Raw genomic sequence first — 13,451 nt, 5'->3', positions numbered from 1 at the left:
GAGGCTCTACCAGAAGATGCAAACTCCTAACTTGCAAGTAAAATGAGAAGCCCAGCCTGGAGCATTCCAAAAAGTACAGAGACAAGCCTCAGAAATTCTGGGGAAATTTACCAAAGTGATGGAAAAAGCAACACTTTTGGAAAGAGAGTGAATCTGCGCCTGATTCCAAATATACAAGCTCATTTGTGAAAACCAGTGGGAAGTAATGTTCTGAGGCAAGCCCATTCATCATCATTGCTGAAAAACACAACGGCATCAGGAAAAAAAGAAGCTGTAAGGCTAGAGAAATATTTTGTCTGCCAATTTTAATAATGATGCAACCAAATTGATCAGTCAGTCTTCTAAATTGAGTGTCAGTTGCAGATTTATTTTTTTGTCTAATATCTTTTGATGTCAAATTAATTAATTAATGTCCAATACTTGGATGTTACTGTATGTATTGATATATATATATATTTATCTTCATTTTTCATGTCACGAGTAGGGCAACATGTGGTTGCCTGTCCACAATGGAATTCATCACAGTGAGCAATCTGCATCATATCAGCTGTTTGACAGAAATGGTGTAACGATATAAGGGAATTAATGTAGCAAACAGTGATCCAAAAGAAGCTCACCGTAGCATGTATTCCCCATATATTGCATATACCATACATGCATAGTATAAATTCCCATGCTACACTTCTTAGACAGTGCCAGTTATTCCACTCAGCTGATTTCGGTATTAAGCCACAATATCACACATTTTCACTCTACATGCTCTATCCTCTCCACTGGGGGATGGCTGTTAAATTTATTATAATATGTAGAGCTCAGGGCAGCACTTTCAGATAGATTTATTTATTTTTATTGTAGTGTTAGGATGTTCTCCCTGTGCTTTCGTTCTTTCCAGATTATTTTGCTTCCTACCGCATTCTATTAACATACATGTTATGATGTTAAATTGATTAATTCACTCCCAGCCATTTTCACTGAAGCAACCCTCTTAACTCCCAGCTGTTTTACTGGACTTTGACTGATTTTGCAAGGTTCACATAATATTCAGTTCTATTGCACTGAAAACATGGAACCTACCAAAAAAAAGATTAGAGTCTCTTCTTTCATCAGAAAAATATATTTTTTATTATCTGTTTCCGTTTTGCAGCAATTAGCATTAGAATATAGCTAAGTTTCATCATTATTCACAAACCTGTTGAAAACACCGGGGAAAAAAGCTTGTTGCAACATGGCCCTGGCTGATTTCTTATACTCTGCTGCCACCTGCTGACTGTTTTTTGTAATGACTACCATTTCTTTAAGCGACCTATTCAGGTAAGAGGCTGCAACAAAGCCTTCTGTATGCTCGTACATAAAAAATAAACAAACAAACAAACGTATAAATATGTTTTTGAGACCAAGGCAATATGTAAAATAGAAAATGTGTATACGTTTTTGGGACCATAGCAATATGTAAAATAGAACGTTTTTATACGTTTTTGGGAGCAAATAAATTAAGTTGGTGCAGTGGTTCTGTTACATGCAGCACATACAGTCCACCTGTCACTTTTTTCCACTCTTCCAGAAATACTTCAACTTAGTAACTATTACAATTCATCAATCTATTCATAGTTGCTTTCATCTGCATTAAGGGTCATGACACATTTAAGAATTTATTATTTCTTGCACACCTAGTAACATGTATCATTATGGTGATTGTAATTTGCATTCCAGCTGAGATAAAATATTGATTAATTGATTGATTCGATCAGCTTCAGTCAAAAAAGAAAGACAGTCAATACAGAGTTTTACAGTAAAACGAACCAACAGTAAAGACGAAGGGTGAAGCAGCAGCTTATGGAGACTTAGACACGTATTTATAACGTGGTGTTCATGTTAATATGATTGTCCTTGCTCATAGACAAATAAGCTTTTAGAGATAATATCATAACAAACAAGTCGGGCCTTCAAACATCGACCAAAACAATTGGACAATTGGGCCAAAAGGCCGATTATTTTCCCCCTAAAATGTTATTGAAGAAAACTGAAGTATCCGTCACTGTGAAAGAATGCACCATTTTGCTTGCGTAGCATTATCAACTAGCTAGTGTGTAGCGCATGTTATTCTGGTTATTCTGTTGTCCCTATGCATCCTTTTAACTGTTTAATGACACCACAGTTGGAGTTAACTGTAAAACTAAACACACAACGATAAAAATTACATCCACTGTATATTTAAATACAAACCATGCTTCGTTTTTAAAACGTCGCTAGCCTAGTGCTAATTCTAAAAGCGAAGGGAGGATCCTATTCAATTGCTAACAGGAAGTTAGCATCGACTTGGGAATGTTTTTCCTTTCAATAACGAATATCCACACACAAAGGCTGTGGGAACACATATCCACAGGTAAGATAACACTACACAAAGGAACAAATTATTTCCAATGTGTGAAAAACAAGTTGTTTTAATAGAATTAGCAACTTTCTTCTGTACTCACTCTAAGTGTGTACACCATGGATGCACGGCACCACACTGCCCCCAAGAGGCCAAAACGCACAGGAACAGTCAGTATTTGTTATTACTGTTTTTTCAATTGCTATTATTTTAGTTCATTATATTCTTATTTCACTTTCTTATTTTTGTCATCCTCCTTTCAAGTTATATTTAAAGTTGATATTTCAAGGACTTAAAGACTTTCTTTTCTCAAAATTCAAGGATGCAAACATCCAAGGATTTTTTTGTCTTAACACACATTTCCACATAACATCAGACGAAATACCATCCCTGAGGTACCAGGTTAGCTCAGTTAGTCCCAAGACTTGTGAAAATAACACAAGATTAAAAAACGTACATATTTAAAAGAAAATGTTAATGCTTTCCAACATTTGTAAACAAGTAGGAATGGTTTTAATATTGACACATAAATCTATACAATAACCTTGTATACTTCATGAAATTTGTTGATAAGGTCATACAGAGAATCTTAATAGCTAAATTTTGTGCGTAAGTGACACCCATTGAAAAGGAATGAGGGGGGCGGGGGTAATTTTATGCATGGTGTATATTTTCAAACAATCAGCAGATTAATTGGTAATCGGTATTTTTTACTGCCAAAAATCTGCATCGGCCTAAAAAAAGCATATTGGTCAGGCCCTACAAACAAGTGTGCAAAAAGATTGAAGTTTACTTACTACTTTTTTTTAATCACTAGTAGTGTTGTAGGTCATTTAGGTCTACATTCACACAGTGCGAATTGAAAAATTACCATCTAGTAATGTCCCACCAATGTTGTTGACCTCTGCACCTTGTGCATTCCAAACCAGGTGGCATGTACAGTAGTTCAGATGCAATAGTATCAAATATATGTCAAGTCAAAAAGATTCTAAGTTACTCACCATGCTGTCATAATGTATTAACTCCAGCTCGTAGTCTGGAAGAATATCGGCCCTCTCATTCACCAGAGCCAAGGCCATCTTCGCGGCAGGAAGGCATGCTTGCCCTCCGGGCCAGCCTCCGCTCATAGGGAAGAGAGCTCCGATGTATAGCTTCTTCTTGCCAAGAGCTGGAGAGGGGCACAACAGGAGCACAGCGAGGGTCAGGGTCAGACACAAGCCGGGGGCAGACCTGCTGTGAGAGCTGCTTCGCCGGACCCAAGCCATGCTATCGGAGGCTCGGAGGTACTTGATAAAGTTTATTCTACCAGAACTTTGGAGCCCACAGCGCGGCTTGTGTGAGTGAGTAGGCCAGAAAAATTTATTTCCATGAACGCATCTGATTTGCCCTCAGAGATGGGATGACATTTGGAAGACTATTTTACTGACAGATGCTTTTTGATTTACTTATTCCTTTTCAGATAGATAGATAGATAGATAGATAGATAGATAGGTAGATAGATAGATAGATAGATAGATAGATAGATAGATAGATAGATAGATAGATAGATAGATAGATAGATAGATAGATAGATAGATAGATAGATAGATAGATAGATAGATAGATAGATAGATAGATAGATAGATAGATAGATACTAATTAGTCTTTATGCCAAAATCCATAGTAAGTTCACTTTTTCGTCTAAATAGCCCAAAATAGGTGACTCAAAGTTAGCTAAAACTGGTAGGACATTCCAAAGAAAAGAGCAGGATAGAGTTAGTCCCAACTTGGATATGAAGTCTAGCTTTTCAGATGTCTAAAAATGTTCTCATTTAAGATTGTTTCTAAGAACCAGTTTTTCCCCATTGACAAATATGAAGAAAATCCATCATGAAGAAACAAGCCGAAAGAGTGTAATTCTGCTCCGATCCGCTCTGTCTTGGTTCGTCAGCCCTCCTACATTCTCTGCTTTCTGTTCCAAAGGCGCATTACGACACACGTTGGCTCGGGAGCGCCGCAGTGCACGAGCATCATCTGTTGGTTTCCATTGAGAGGAGCCAAATAAGATGAGCGGGACTCGACTGGCGCAAAAATGTCTCAAAACGGAAAAGTATCCCAATTGTCGAGGAAGACGGGAGAAGAGGACAAGAGGTGCGCGTGTCCGACCGAGGTTTGACTGCAGCAGCACGGCAGCCGCGTGTGGGAGCGTGTGAAAGGAAGAGGAGGAAGAGGAGGAGGAGGAGGGAGAGGAGGAGGGATGTTCTCTCTGTTTCACAAACCACTTTGAATTTGCAATCCCATAACACAGGCCAGCTCATTTATCTTCCACCCTCCAATCCCCTTCCACCGTACGCCCCCACGACCCCTCCGCCCACCTTCTTGTCGTCACTACCAAATCGGTGTATTTTTAACAAAACACTTTCACCCCAATTCTATTAAATGCTCCTCGTGAAATAATTCTCACCCAGAGGAGATAGAGCACATTTATATTTGTCAGGTTCATTAAGATTAACCCTAACCCAACGGGCTGCGATTCCACTGTCATCATTTATTTCAGGTCAGTCTCAGCGTGTCATCCCTACTGACTTGTTGCCTCTCTCGCAGCACTTTGCACAGCGATGTTCTTCCTCTGTCTCACCAGTCTTTATTTTTTTTAGATGTTACAACACAGATCCAGGTGAGGGAATGAATGATTTAAAAAAATAATAATAATAATTGGACAACATTATGCTAAACTAAAATTTTGGAATTAGATTGTACATATACAAAAAGGAGTAGGATTAAGTAAAACCTCTCAGATTAAATGGAGTAATAGTTATCAGTTATGATTTTGGCCATGATAGAATTAAGCACTGTCATGTTTTGGTTCTGTCATGTTTTGGTTTTGGTTTTGGTTCTGTCATGTTCAGTTTCTGCTTTCCTTGTCTTGTTGATTGTGCCCTGCCCTTCCTTGTGTTGTCCAATCAGTGCCCTCAGCCACTTGTGTCTGGTCCAGGTGTGTCTTGTTGCGTCATTAGTGTTGGTGTATTTAGTCTGCTGTCTCTCCTCTGTCTATGTTGGTGCAATGTGGTATGTACGTTTGTCCTCATGTCATGCTGCCTGTTTTCGGTTCCCTCCCAAGTTCTAGTTCTAGTTCATGTTTTGTTTCTGTCATGTTTTGGTTCTGTCATGTTTTGGTTTTGGTTTTGGTTCTGTCATGTTCAGTTTCTGCTTTCCTTGTGTGTTTTCCTTGTCTTGTTGATTGTGACCCTGCCCTTCCTTGTGTTGTCCAATCAGTGCCCTCAGCCACTTGTGTCTGGTCCAGGTGTGTCTTGTTGCGTCATTAGTGTTGGTGTATTTAGTCTGCTGTCTCTCCTCTGTCTGTGTTGGTGCAATGTGGTATGTACGTTTGTCCTCATGTCATGCTGCCTGTTTTCGGTTCCCTCCCAAGTTCTAGTTCAAGTTCATGTTTTGTTGCTGTCTGTTTTTTGTTCCCTCTTTTGTTCAAGTTCATGCTTTGTTTTATGTTTTTGAACTTTAGAAATTAAATCCCTTTTTTTTGGACTACACCTCTGCCTCCTTGCTCTGCCTTCCCGCATCTGGGTCCTAAAGCCCCCCGTTTTGACAGAATGCACCAACCAGAGAAGGACCCAGCGGGAGTGCTGAAAACCATGATGGGGAATCAGGAGGCGCGCCTGTCGCGCCAGGAGGAGCTCCAGCACGTCATGGCCGCCCAAATGGACCTGCTGTCCTCTTTGATTAAGGGAGTTGGGCTTCAGATGGTGGCGCTCGGAGTCGCCAGCCGCAACCCCCCAAGCCACGTCTGCCGCCGCAGCCCCAGGTCCCCGTGTCGGCTCCGCCGCAGCCCCAGGTCCCCGTATCGGCTCAGCCGCAGCCTCAAGTCCCTGTCCTACCACGCCTGCCGCCGCTGCCTCAAGTCCTCTGCCAGGTCTGCCGCCACAGCTTCAAGCCTCTCTGCCAGGACTGCCGCCGCAGCCTCATGTCCCTTTCCCTGCCAGGACTGCCGCCGCAGCCTCAAGTCCCTATCCTGCCAGGTCTAACGTCGCAGCCCCAAGTCCCTATCGTGCCACGTCAGCCACGTCCGCCCCAAGTCCCTATCGTGCCACGTCTGCCACCGCTGTTCCCAGTTCCCGAACCACGTCTGCCGCTGTTCTCAGTCCCCGAACCACGTCTGCCGCCACAGCCTCAAGTCCTCTGCCAGGTCTGCCGCCACAGCTTCAAGCCTCTCTGCCAGGACTGCTGCTGCAGCCTCAAGTCCCTATCCTGCCAGGTCTAACGTCGCAGCCCCAAGTCCCTATCGTGCCACGTCAGCCACGTCCGCCCCAAGTCCCCGAACCACGTCTGCCGCTTTTCTCAGTCCCCGAATCACGTCTGCCGCCACAGTCCCAGGTTCCCGTGCCGGCTCCGCGGCAGCTCCCGGACTCCGTGCCGGCTCCGCGGCAGCTCCCGGACTCCGTGCCGGCTCCGCGGCAGCTCCCGGACTCCGTGCCGGCTCCGCGGCAGCTCCCGGACTCCGTGCCGGCTCCGCGGCAGCTCCCGGACTCCGTGCCGGCTCCGCGGCAGCTCCCGGACTCCGTGCCGGCTCCGCGGCAGCTCCCGGACTCCGTGCCGGCTCCGCGGCAGCTCCAAGTCCTCAGGTCTCCGAGCCGGCTCCGCGTCGGCCCCCGGGGCCTCAGGTCTCCGAGCCGGCTCCGCGTCGGCCCCCGGGGCCTCAGGTCTCCGAGCCGGCTCCGCGTCGGCCCCCGGGGCCTCAGGTCTCCGAGCCGGCTCCGCGTCGGCCCCCGGGGCCTCAGGTCTCCGAGCCGGCTCCGCGTCGGCCCCCGGGGCCTCAGGTCTCCGAGCCGGCTCCGCGTCGGCCCCCGGGGCCTCAGGTCTCCGAGCCGGCTCCGCGTCGGCCCCCGGGGCCTCAGGTCTCCGAGCCGGCTCCGCGTCGGCCCCCGGGGCCTCAGGTCTCCGAGCCGGCTCCGCGTCGGCCCCCGGGGCCTCAGGTCTCCGAGCCGGCTCCGCGTCGGCCCCCGGGGCCTCAGGTCTCCGAGCCGGCTCCGCGTCGGCCCCCGGGGCCTCAGGTCTCCGAGCCGGCTCCGCGTCGGCCCCCGGGGCCTCAGGTCTCCGAGCCGGCTCCGCGTCGGCCCCCGGGGCCTCAGGTCTCCGAGCCGGCTCCGCGTCGGCCCCCGGGGCCTCAGGTCTCCGAGCCGGCTCCGCGTCGGCCCCCGGGGCCTCAGGTCTCCGTCCCGGCTCCGCGTCGGCCCCCGGACTCCGTCCCGGCTCCGCGTCAGCCCCAAGATTCCGTCCCGTTTTCGCGTCAGCCCCAAGATCCCGTATCAGCTCCGCGTCAGGCCCAGGTTTCCGTCCCGTTTTCACGTCAGCCCCAAGATCCCGTATCAGCTCCGCGTCAGGCCCCGGACTCCGTGCCGGCTCCGCGACAGCCCCCGGACTCCGTGCCGGCTCCGCGACAGCCTCAAGTCTTCGCACCGGCTCCGCGACAGCCTCAAGTCTTCGCGCCTCGTCGGCAGCCTCAAGTCTTCGCGCCTCGTCGGCAGCCTCAAGTCTTCGCGCCTCGTCGGCCGCCTCGTCGGCAGCCTCAAGTCTTCGCGCCTCGTCGGCCGCCTCGTCGGCAGCCTCAAGTCTTCGCGCCTCGTCGGCCGCCTCGTCGGCAGCCTCAAGTCTTCGCGCCTCGTCGGCCGCCTCGTCGGCAGCCTCAAGTCTTCGCGCCTCGTCGGCCGCCTCGTCGGCAGCCTCAAGTCTTCGCGCCTCGTCGGCCGCCTCGTCGGCAGCCTCAAGTCTTCGCGCCTCGTCGGCCGCCTCCACGGCAGCCTCAGGACCCAGGGCGTCCTCGCCTCGTCTGGCGCCCGGGACGTCCCCCGGACTAGACTGGAGGGATGTGTCAGGTTCCCGCCTCCGTGACCCCCCTCCGCCCACCCTGTTTTTGAAATTATTAAAGGGACGTCTGGAAGCCGTCCCTCAACGGAGGGGTTCTGTCATGTTTTGGTTTTGGTTCTGTCATGTTCAGTTTCTGCTTTCCTTGTGTGTTTTCCTTGTCTTGTTGATTGTGACCCTGCCCTTCCTTGTGTTGTCCAATCAGTGCCCTCAGCCACTTGTGTCTGGTCCAGGTGTGTCTTGTTGCGTCATTAGTGTTGGTGTATTTAGTCTGCTGTCTCTCCTCTGTCTGTGTTGGTGCAATGTGGTATGTACGTTTGTCCTCATGTCATGCTGCCTGTTTTCGGTTCCCTCCCAAGTTCCAGTTCTAGTTCAAGTTCATGTTTTGTTGCTGTCTGTTTTTTGTTCCCTCTTTTGTTCAAGTTCAAGTTCATGCTTTGTTTTATGTTTTTGAACTTTAGAAATTAAATCCCTTTTTTTTGGACTACACCTCTGCCTTCCCGCATCTGGGTCCTAAAGCCCCCCATTTTGACAAGCACTGTATATTTCATAGCACTGGCAATTTCTTTTATATATTATTGACTATTTTAGCCAGCAACAATCATAAAAAAATGCCCGCGAAATCCTGGAGGGAATGGCTGGACTGTCTACAAATTACCTATAGACGACATATGTGCCACAAATCACCATATATCCAGTATTTATTTTTATTATTATTATGATTGCTGTAGTAATTGGCAGTGGTAGAACATACATCACCACTCCAAAATGTAATGATTTATTAATTATTATTATTATCCATCCATCCATCCATTTTCTTGACCGCTTTTCCTCACTAGGGTCGCGGGGGTGCTGGAGCCTATCCCAGCTGGCTTCGGGCAGTAGGCGGGGTACACCCTGAACTGGTTGCCAGCCAATCGCAGGGCACACAGAGACGAACAACCATACTCACAATCACACCTATGGACAATTTGGAGTGTTCAATTAACCTGCCATGCATGTCTTTGGAATGTGGGAGGAAACCGGAGTACCCGGTGAAACCCACGCAAGCACGGGGAGAACATGCAAACTCCACCCAGGAAGGCCGAAGCCCGGACTCGATCTCACGTCCTCTGCACTGGGAGGCGGACGTGCTAACCAGTCAGCCACCGTGCTGCCCTATATTTATTATTATTATTATTATTATTATTATATGATGCGTCATTATGGAGTGAGGCATTAGTGTGACATAAATATTCACAAAAATAAATGAAAACACCCTATTTAGCCTGGACATAATTTGAATTCCTTGTTTAATAATAACAACAACAACAATAATAATAATAATAATAAAAGAAAATTACAAATCCAAATATTTAAGTAGTGAAAATATTTAATTTGCCTGGTAACAAATTACTTTTATTATGGAGTAATTTAATTACTAACTCAGTTACTTTTATAAATAAGTAATGAGTAACTATAACTAATTACTTTTTTAAAGTAACGTTCTCAACACTGCCTAGAACCCTATATAACTTTTACAATAGACTTTACACAATCAGGAATTTTCATCCGATCACGATCAACAAGTTTGAAGAAAAAAAACGTTTCGATCAGAAGATGGAGCAATATATCTATTTAAAAAACTTTTAGATTTACTCTACAGATGTTTGCCGCCATTCACAGGGGATAGGGACAGGCCCGGCCACAAAAACCCGTGTATATTTGCCGTCAATTAAAACGAATGAGAAGATCTTTAAAAATTGCTGAAAAACAGCTGAAATACAAAACAACATAAACTAACTAAAACAACATCATGTCTTATTTCGTTCAATGATATGACTAATCGATCAGGCAAATTAAGACATTACACACGATCACCGATTTTTCATAAAATGCAAAATATCGTCCAATCCCAATTCAGCCGATCGTATTGGTGTAAATTAAAGTCTACAATATTGTACTAAAGTAATATATAGAGGTATTACATAAACCGATTAATCGACAACTAATCACTTAACAAAATAATTGACTACTTCAATAATCGTATAATCGTTTAATGCCATTATTTAACTTAAAATCACCCAAATTCTCTGATTTATGACGGTAATTGTTCTCAGATTTCTGTAGTCTTTTATGAAAGCAGACTGATTATCTTGCAAACATCTGCTTTTACTTTGGAAAACAATGACCGAAACAGTAACTGAATTGGTTTCAAAACGGTTGGTGGAAATATCATCAATGTGTCTCCATCCATTCTTGTTTAATTGCTAGGTTTTATTGTTATCTCTAAATACCAAACAACAATAATTGCGTCATAAACTGCAATCAGGGGAAGAAACTGTTTTGCAATACAATTTAATGCAATTTTTTTTTTTTATTCAATTAACCACCATCAGCGCCAACCTAACAGCAGGTGTCCCAAGCTGTTTGTCGAAGTTAGCCCGACTGTCTAGTCGGAACTAATTGACCTTGTACACCAGCTTGGGCTTTTGCTAGCATTGCCCGTTTCTGCGGTTCATCCTTGTATGCCAAAAAAGTAATTGTTTAGCCAAAGCTACAAAGATACATTCATTTCATAATAATTCATAACATTTAGATAAAATTAAAAAGATGTACGCGATAAGAGTCTGATATTGATTTGTATTGAGGTCATTTTTTTGCCACTAGATGGCATAATTGCATTGTCAGACGTTGGTGTCAGCTCAGTGCATTTTTCTTTTCATATTAAGAGCTATCTAACCTTTAAAATAAATTACCTTTTGAAATTCTGCACATTATTAAAATTGTGAAATACAACTTAATCAAAGGCTCCACAAATATACGCATTATTATTACATTTATTACTGCTAAATTTTGACATTGATGTGTCTGCTGCGTTGCAACTGGATTTTCCCCCAGTACAGGTTTTGCAAGTAAGGGGCGGTCATTAACTGCGCATTCAAATAAAAAAAATGAGTGGCCTAAAAGGAACTTCAAATTAACTCAAAATAAACTCACTAATTTTGTCACCCCTAATAAATAGCATAAGAAGCTTAATTATTTCATTAGGAAATATGTTGGAGTATTCAGCTATCTATTTATAGTAATTCATTCATAATAAGAGTAATAATATACAGTATAATTACGCTTGATTTGTGTTTCTTTACCAGTAAGGTTTTAATCTTCATTCCTGGCCATTAAAAAAAACAAAAAACAAACGTCAAATAAATGTTTGGAGGCTATCACAGAGACTGATTTTGTGCAGTATTACTTCAAACATGATCAATATAACCCCCATTGCCGAGTCAGCACAGCCGCTCTCTACTGGCACTAATGTGACCTGTTGTTTCCATCGATCACATTTGGGCTGGTGGTCACATACAGTAGGTTACATACATAAAAGCTGCATTTTACAGTATGCATGCTAGCTCATTTTAACTTCATTAACTTCACATTAAACAATTCTGTCAATGTGAGCGCTACGCGAGTGTCTTCAGAAAGATCTACTGTGACCATTTAACCAATGAGATCTGAAACACTTTGAGGCTTAATTATATTCAAATGAACACTGAAGTCAATCAAAAACATTTTTCACTGGGGAGGGAAGGAGAAGAGGAAGCACCCCAGAACCCCAGGCCCTGCAGGGAAGGGTCCGGGCGTCACGCCAGCGTGCCTAGTGAAAACTAACCCTGTTACTGAATTCGCCAGCTCGCCGACTGGCAAACTCTACATCGTGAATGTGACCACACCCAGTGTATATACAAGTGTATGTGTGTGGTGCATTAAAATTGGGAGCAGGTGAGATGGAGCAGAGGGAAATTGTATCTCCCACTCCCATCCACCCACTTCTCCAAAAAATGTGTGTGTGTGTGTGTGTGTGTGTGCATGTGTGTCCTTTTGTCTAAAGACAACTCCTCTACTAACGTCAACATTGTTTTTTGCCACATTGATGTCACAAGATAGTACAAGGTAAAAGATGGTTAAAGATCAAGAGTTTTTTTTTTTTTAATTCTTTTTTATAGTCAATACAGTAGGTCCTTAGTTTCCGATGATGAGTCTTATGGTGTCGGCGTAACTGGAATTTGTACTAACCAATGCTAATGCTACAGTAAAATTGCAATTACAGTTACATATGAAAAACACTTTGGCTCTAAATTAAAAAAGAGACCAATGAAAATGACGTATGCCAAGCAACAATGTACTCTAAGTTATGCCGCCCTAAACTAGGTAATTGTGTTCAGTGGCAATATCTGGCATGTGCAATATGTGCTGCTGCACAGGGTGACATTGTCGCTGGCACTATGGGGGGGGGGGGGGGGGGGGGAAATGCTATTTGAATTAGTTTTCTGTTGCATGAAGGCATGACCTCTGTAGGAGTAACATGAGATAAAGTTACATGGTGAGCACAATCCTTCTACGAGTACTCATGATACAGAGTGAATTTCACTCTCAAGGCTGACGTGGAATTGTAATAATCACTTAATTGGATATTTATGGTAATATTACTCTCGTGATTTGGCACAGTCAAGAGATTTATAACTAACACCTCCCCTATAACACATTTTGAAAATAACTAGAATCTTAATCCTACTCATGGTGTAAAGAAAATCATAGCATTAGGATTATGCAGGAGTGTAACAATTTCACGTTTGAGTATTTCACTTCTTAACATTATCTCCATAATATATATATTTATCTCCATGCAGTAAGCACTGTTGCAACTGATTCTGATCCTTGCACTTCATTCTAATTAGTTACTTTTTCCTTTCATCCTCAGGCAATTTGTTGTTATTTGCTTTCGTCTGGAGCTAGGGATCTATCATGCTTTGCTTTCCCATTCCGGTTGCAGGCAAAGCTCTACCTGGCTGCTTTTCATTTTCTTATGTGAGTCGATATGTATCTCTGTGCGCCTCTTCCATTAATTTTGATTATCCATGCTATAGAAGGGACACATACTGTATATCTGCTTTATTGCTGTGACTTCAGAGAAGGTTGCTCTGCATACACAGTTTGTTTAACTGCTTTCCAAGGACATGACAGACAAAGGATGATGGCTTCTGGAAATCAATTTGGAGTTTTTCCAGCAAATTCTCCCAAATATAGATACTAAAGCAGTCGTGTTTTAAAGTGTTATCATCAACAAAGATTTTTATGTAAACTAATGTTTTTTCAGTATTAATTTTCACAGAACTAAGATGCTGGTCGACCTCCAATTTGCCTGCATTTAATAACAATGCAACCAGTAAGAAGTAATGAATAAATA

The 13,451-nt window shown here is 44.1% G+C and overlaps 1 protein-coding gene across 6 annotated transcripts in view; it reads right to left on the bottom strand.

Moving 5' to 3' along the window:
* The window catches only part of gabbr1b (gamma-aminobutyric acid (GABA) B receptor, 1b), a 305,030-nt gene that overhangs the window by 124,869 nt on the left and 166,710 nt on the right, over nucleotides 1-13,451 (bottom strand). For all 6 annotated transcript variants that reach the window (XM_077548507.1, XM_077548508.1, XM_077548509.1 and 3 more), the window contains one exon: nucleotides 3,373-3,539. In XM_077548507.1, coding sequence (XP_077404633.1) covers nucleotides 3,373-3,539 — 167 coding nt within the window. The remainder of the gene's footprint in view (nucleotides 1-3,372; nucleotides 3,540-13,451) is intronic.

Source organism: Vanacampus margaritifer, chromosome 17 (genome assembly GCF_051991255.1).
Source record: "Vanacampus margaritifer isolate UIUO_Vmar chromosome 17, RoL_Vmar_1.0, whole genome shotgun sequence".
NCBI lineage: Eukaryota > Metazoa > Chordata > Actinopteri > Syngnathiformes > Syngnathidae > Vanacampus > Vanacampus margaritifer.
Note: the sequence above shows the minus strand (reverse complement) of the source record. Positions and strands in the feature narration are given on the sequence as shown.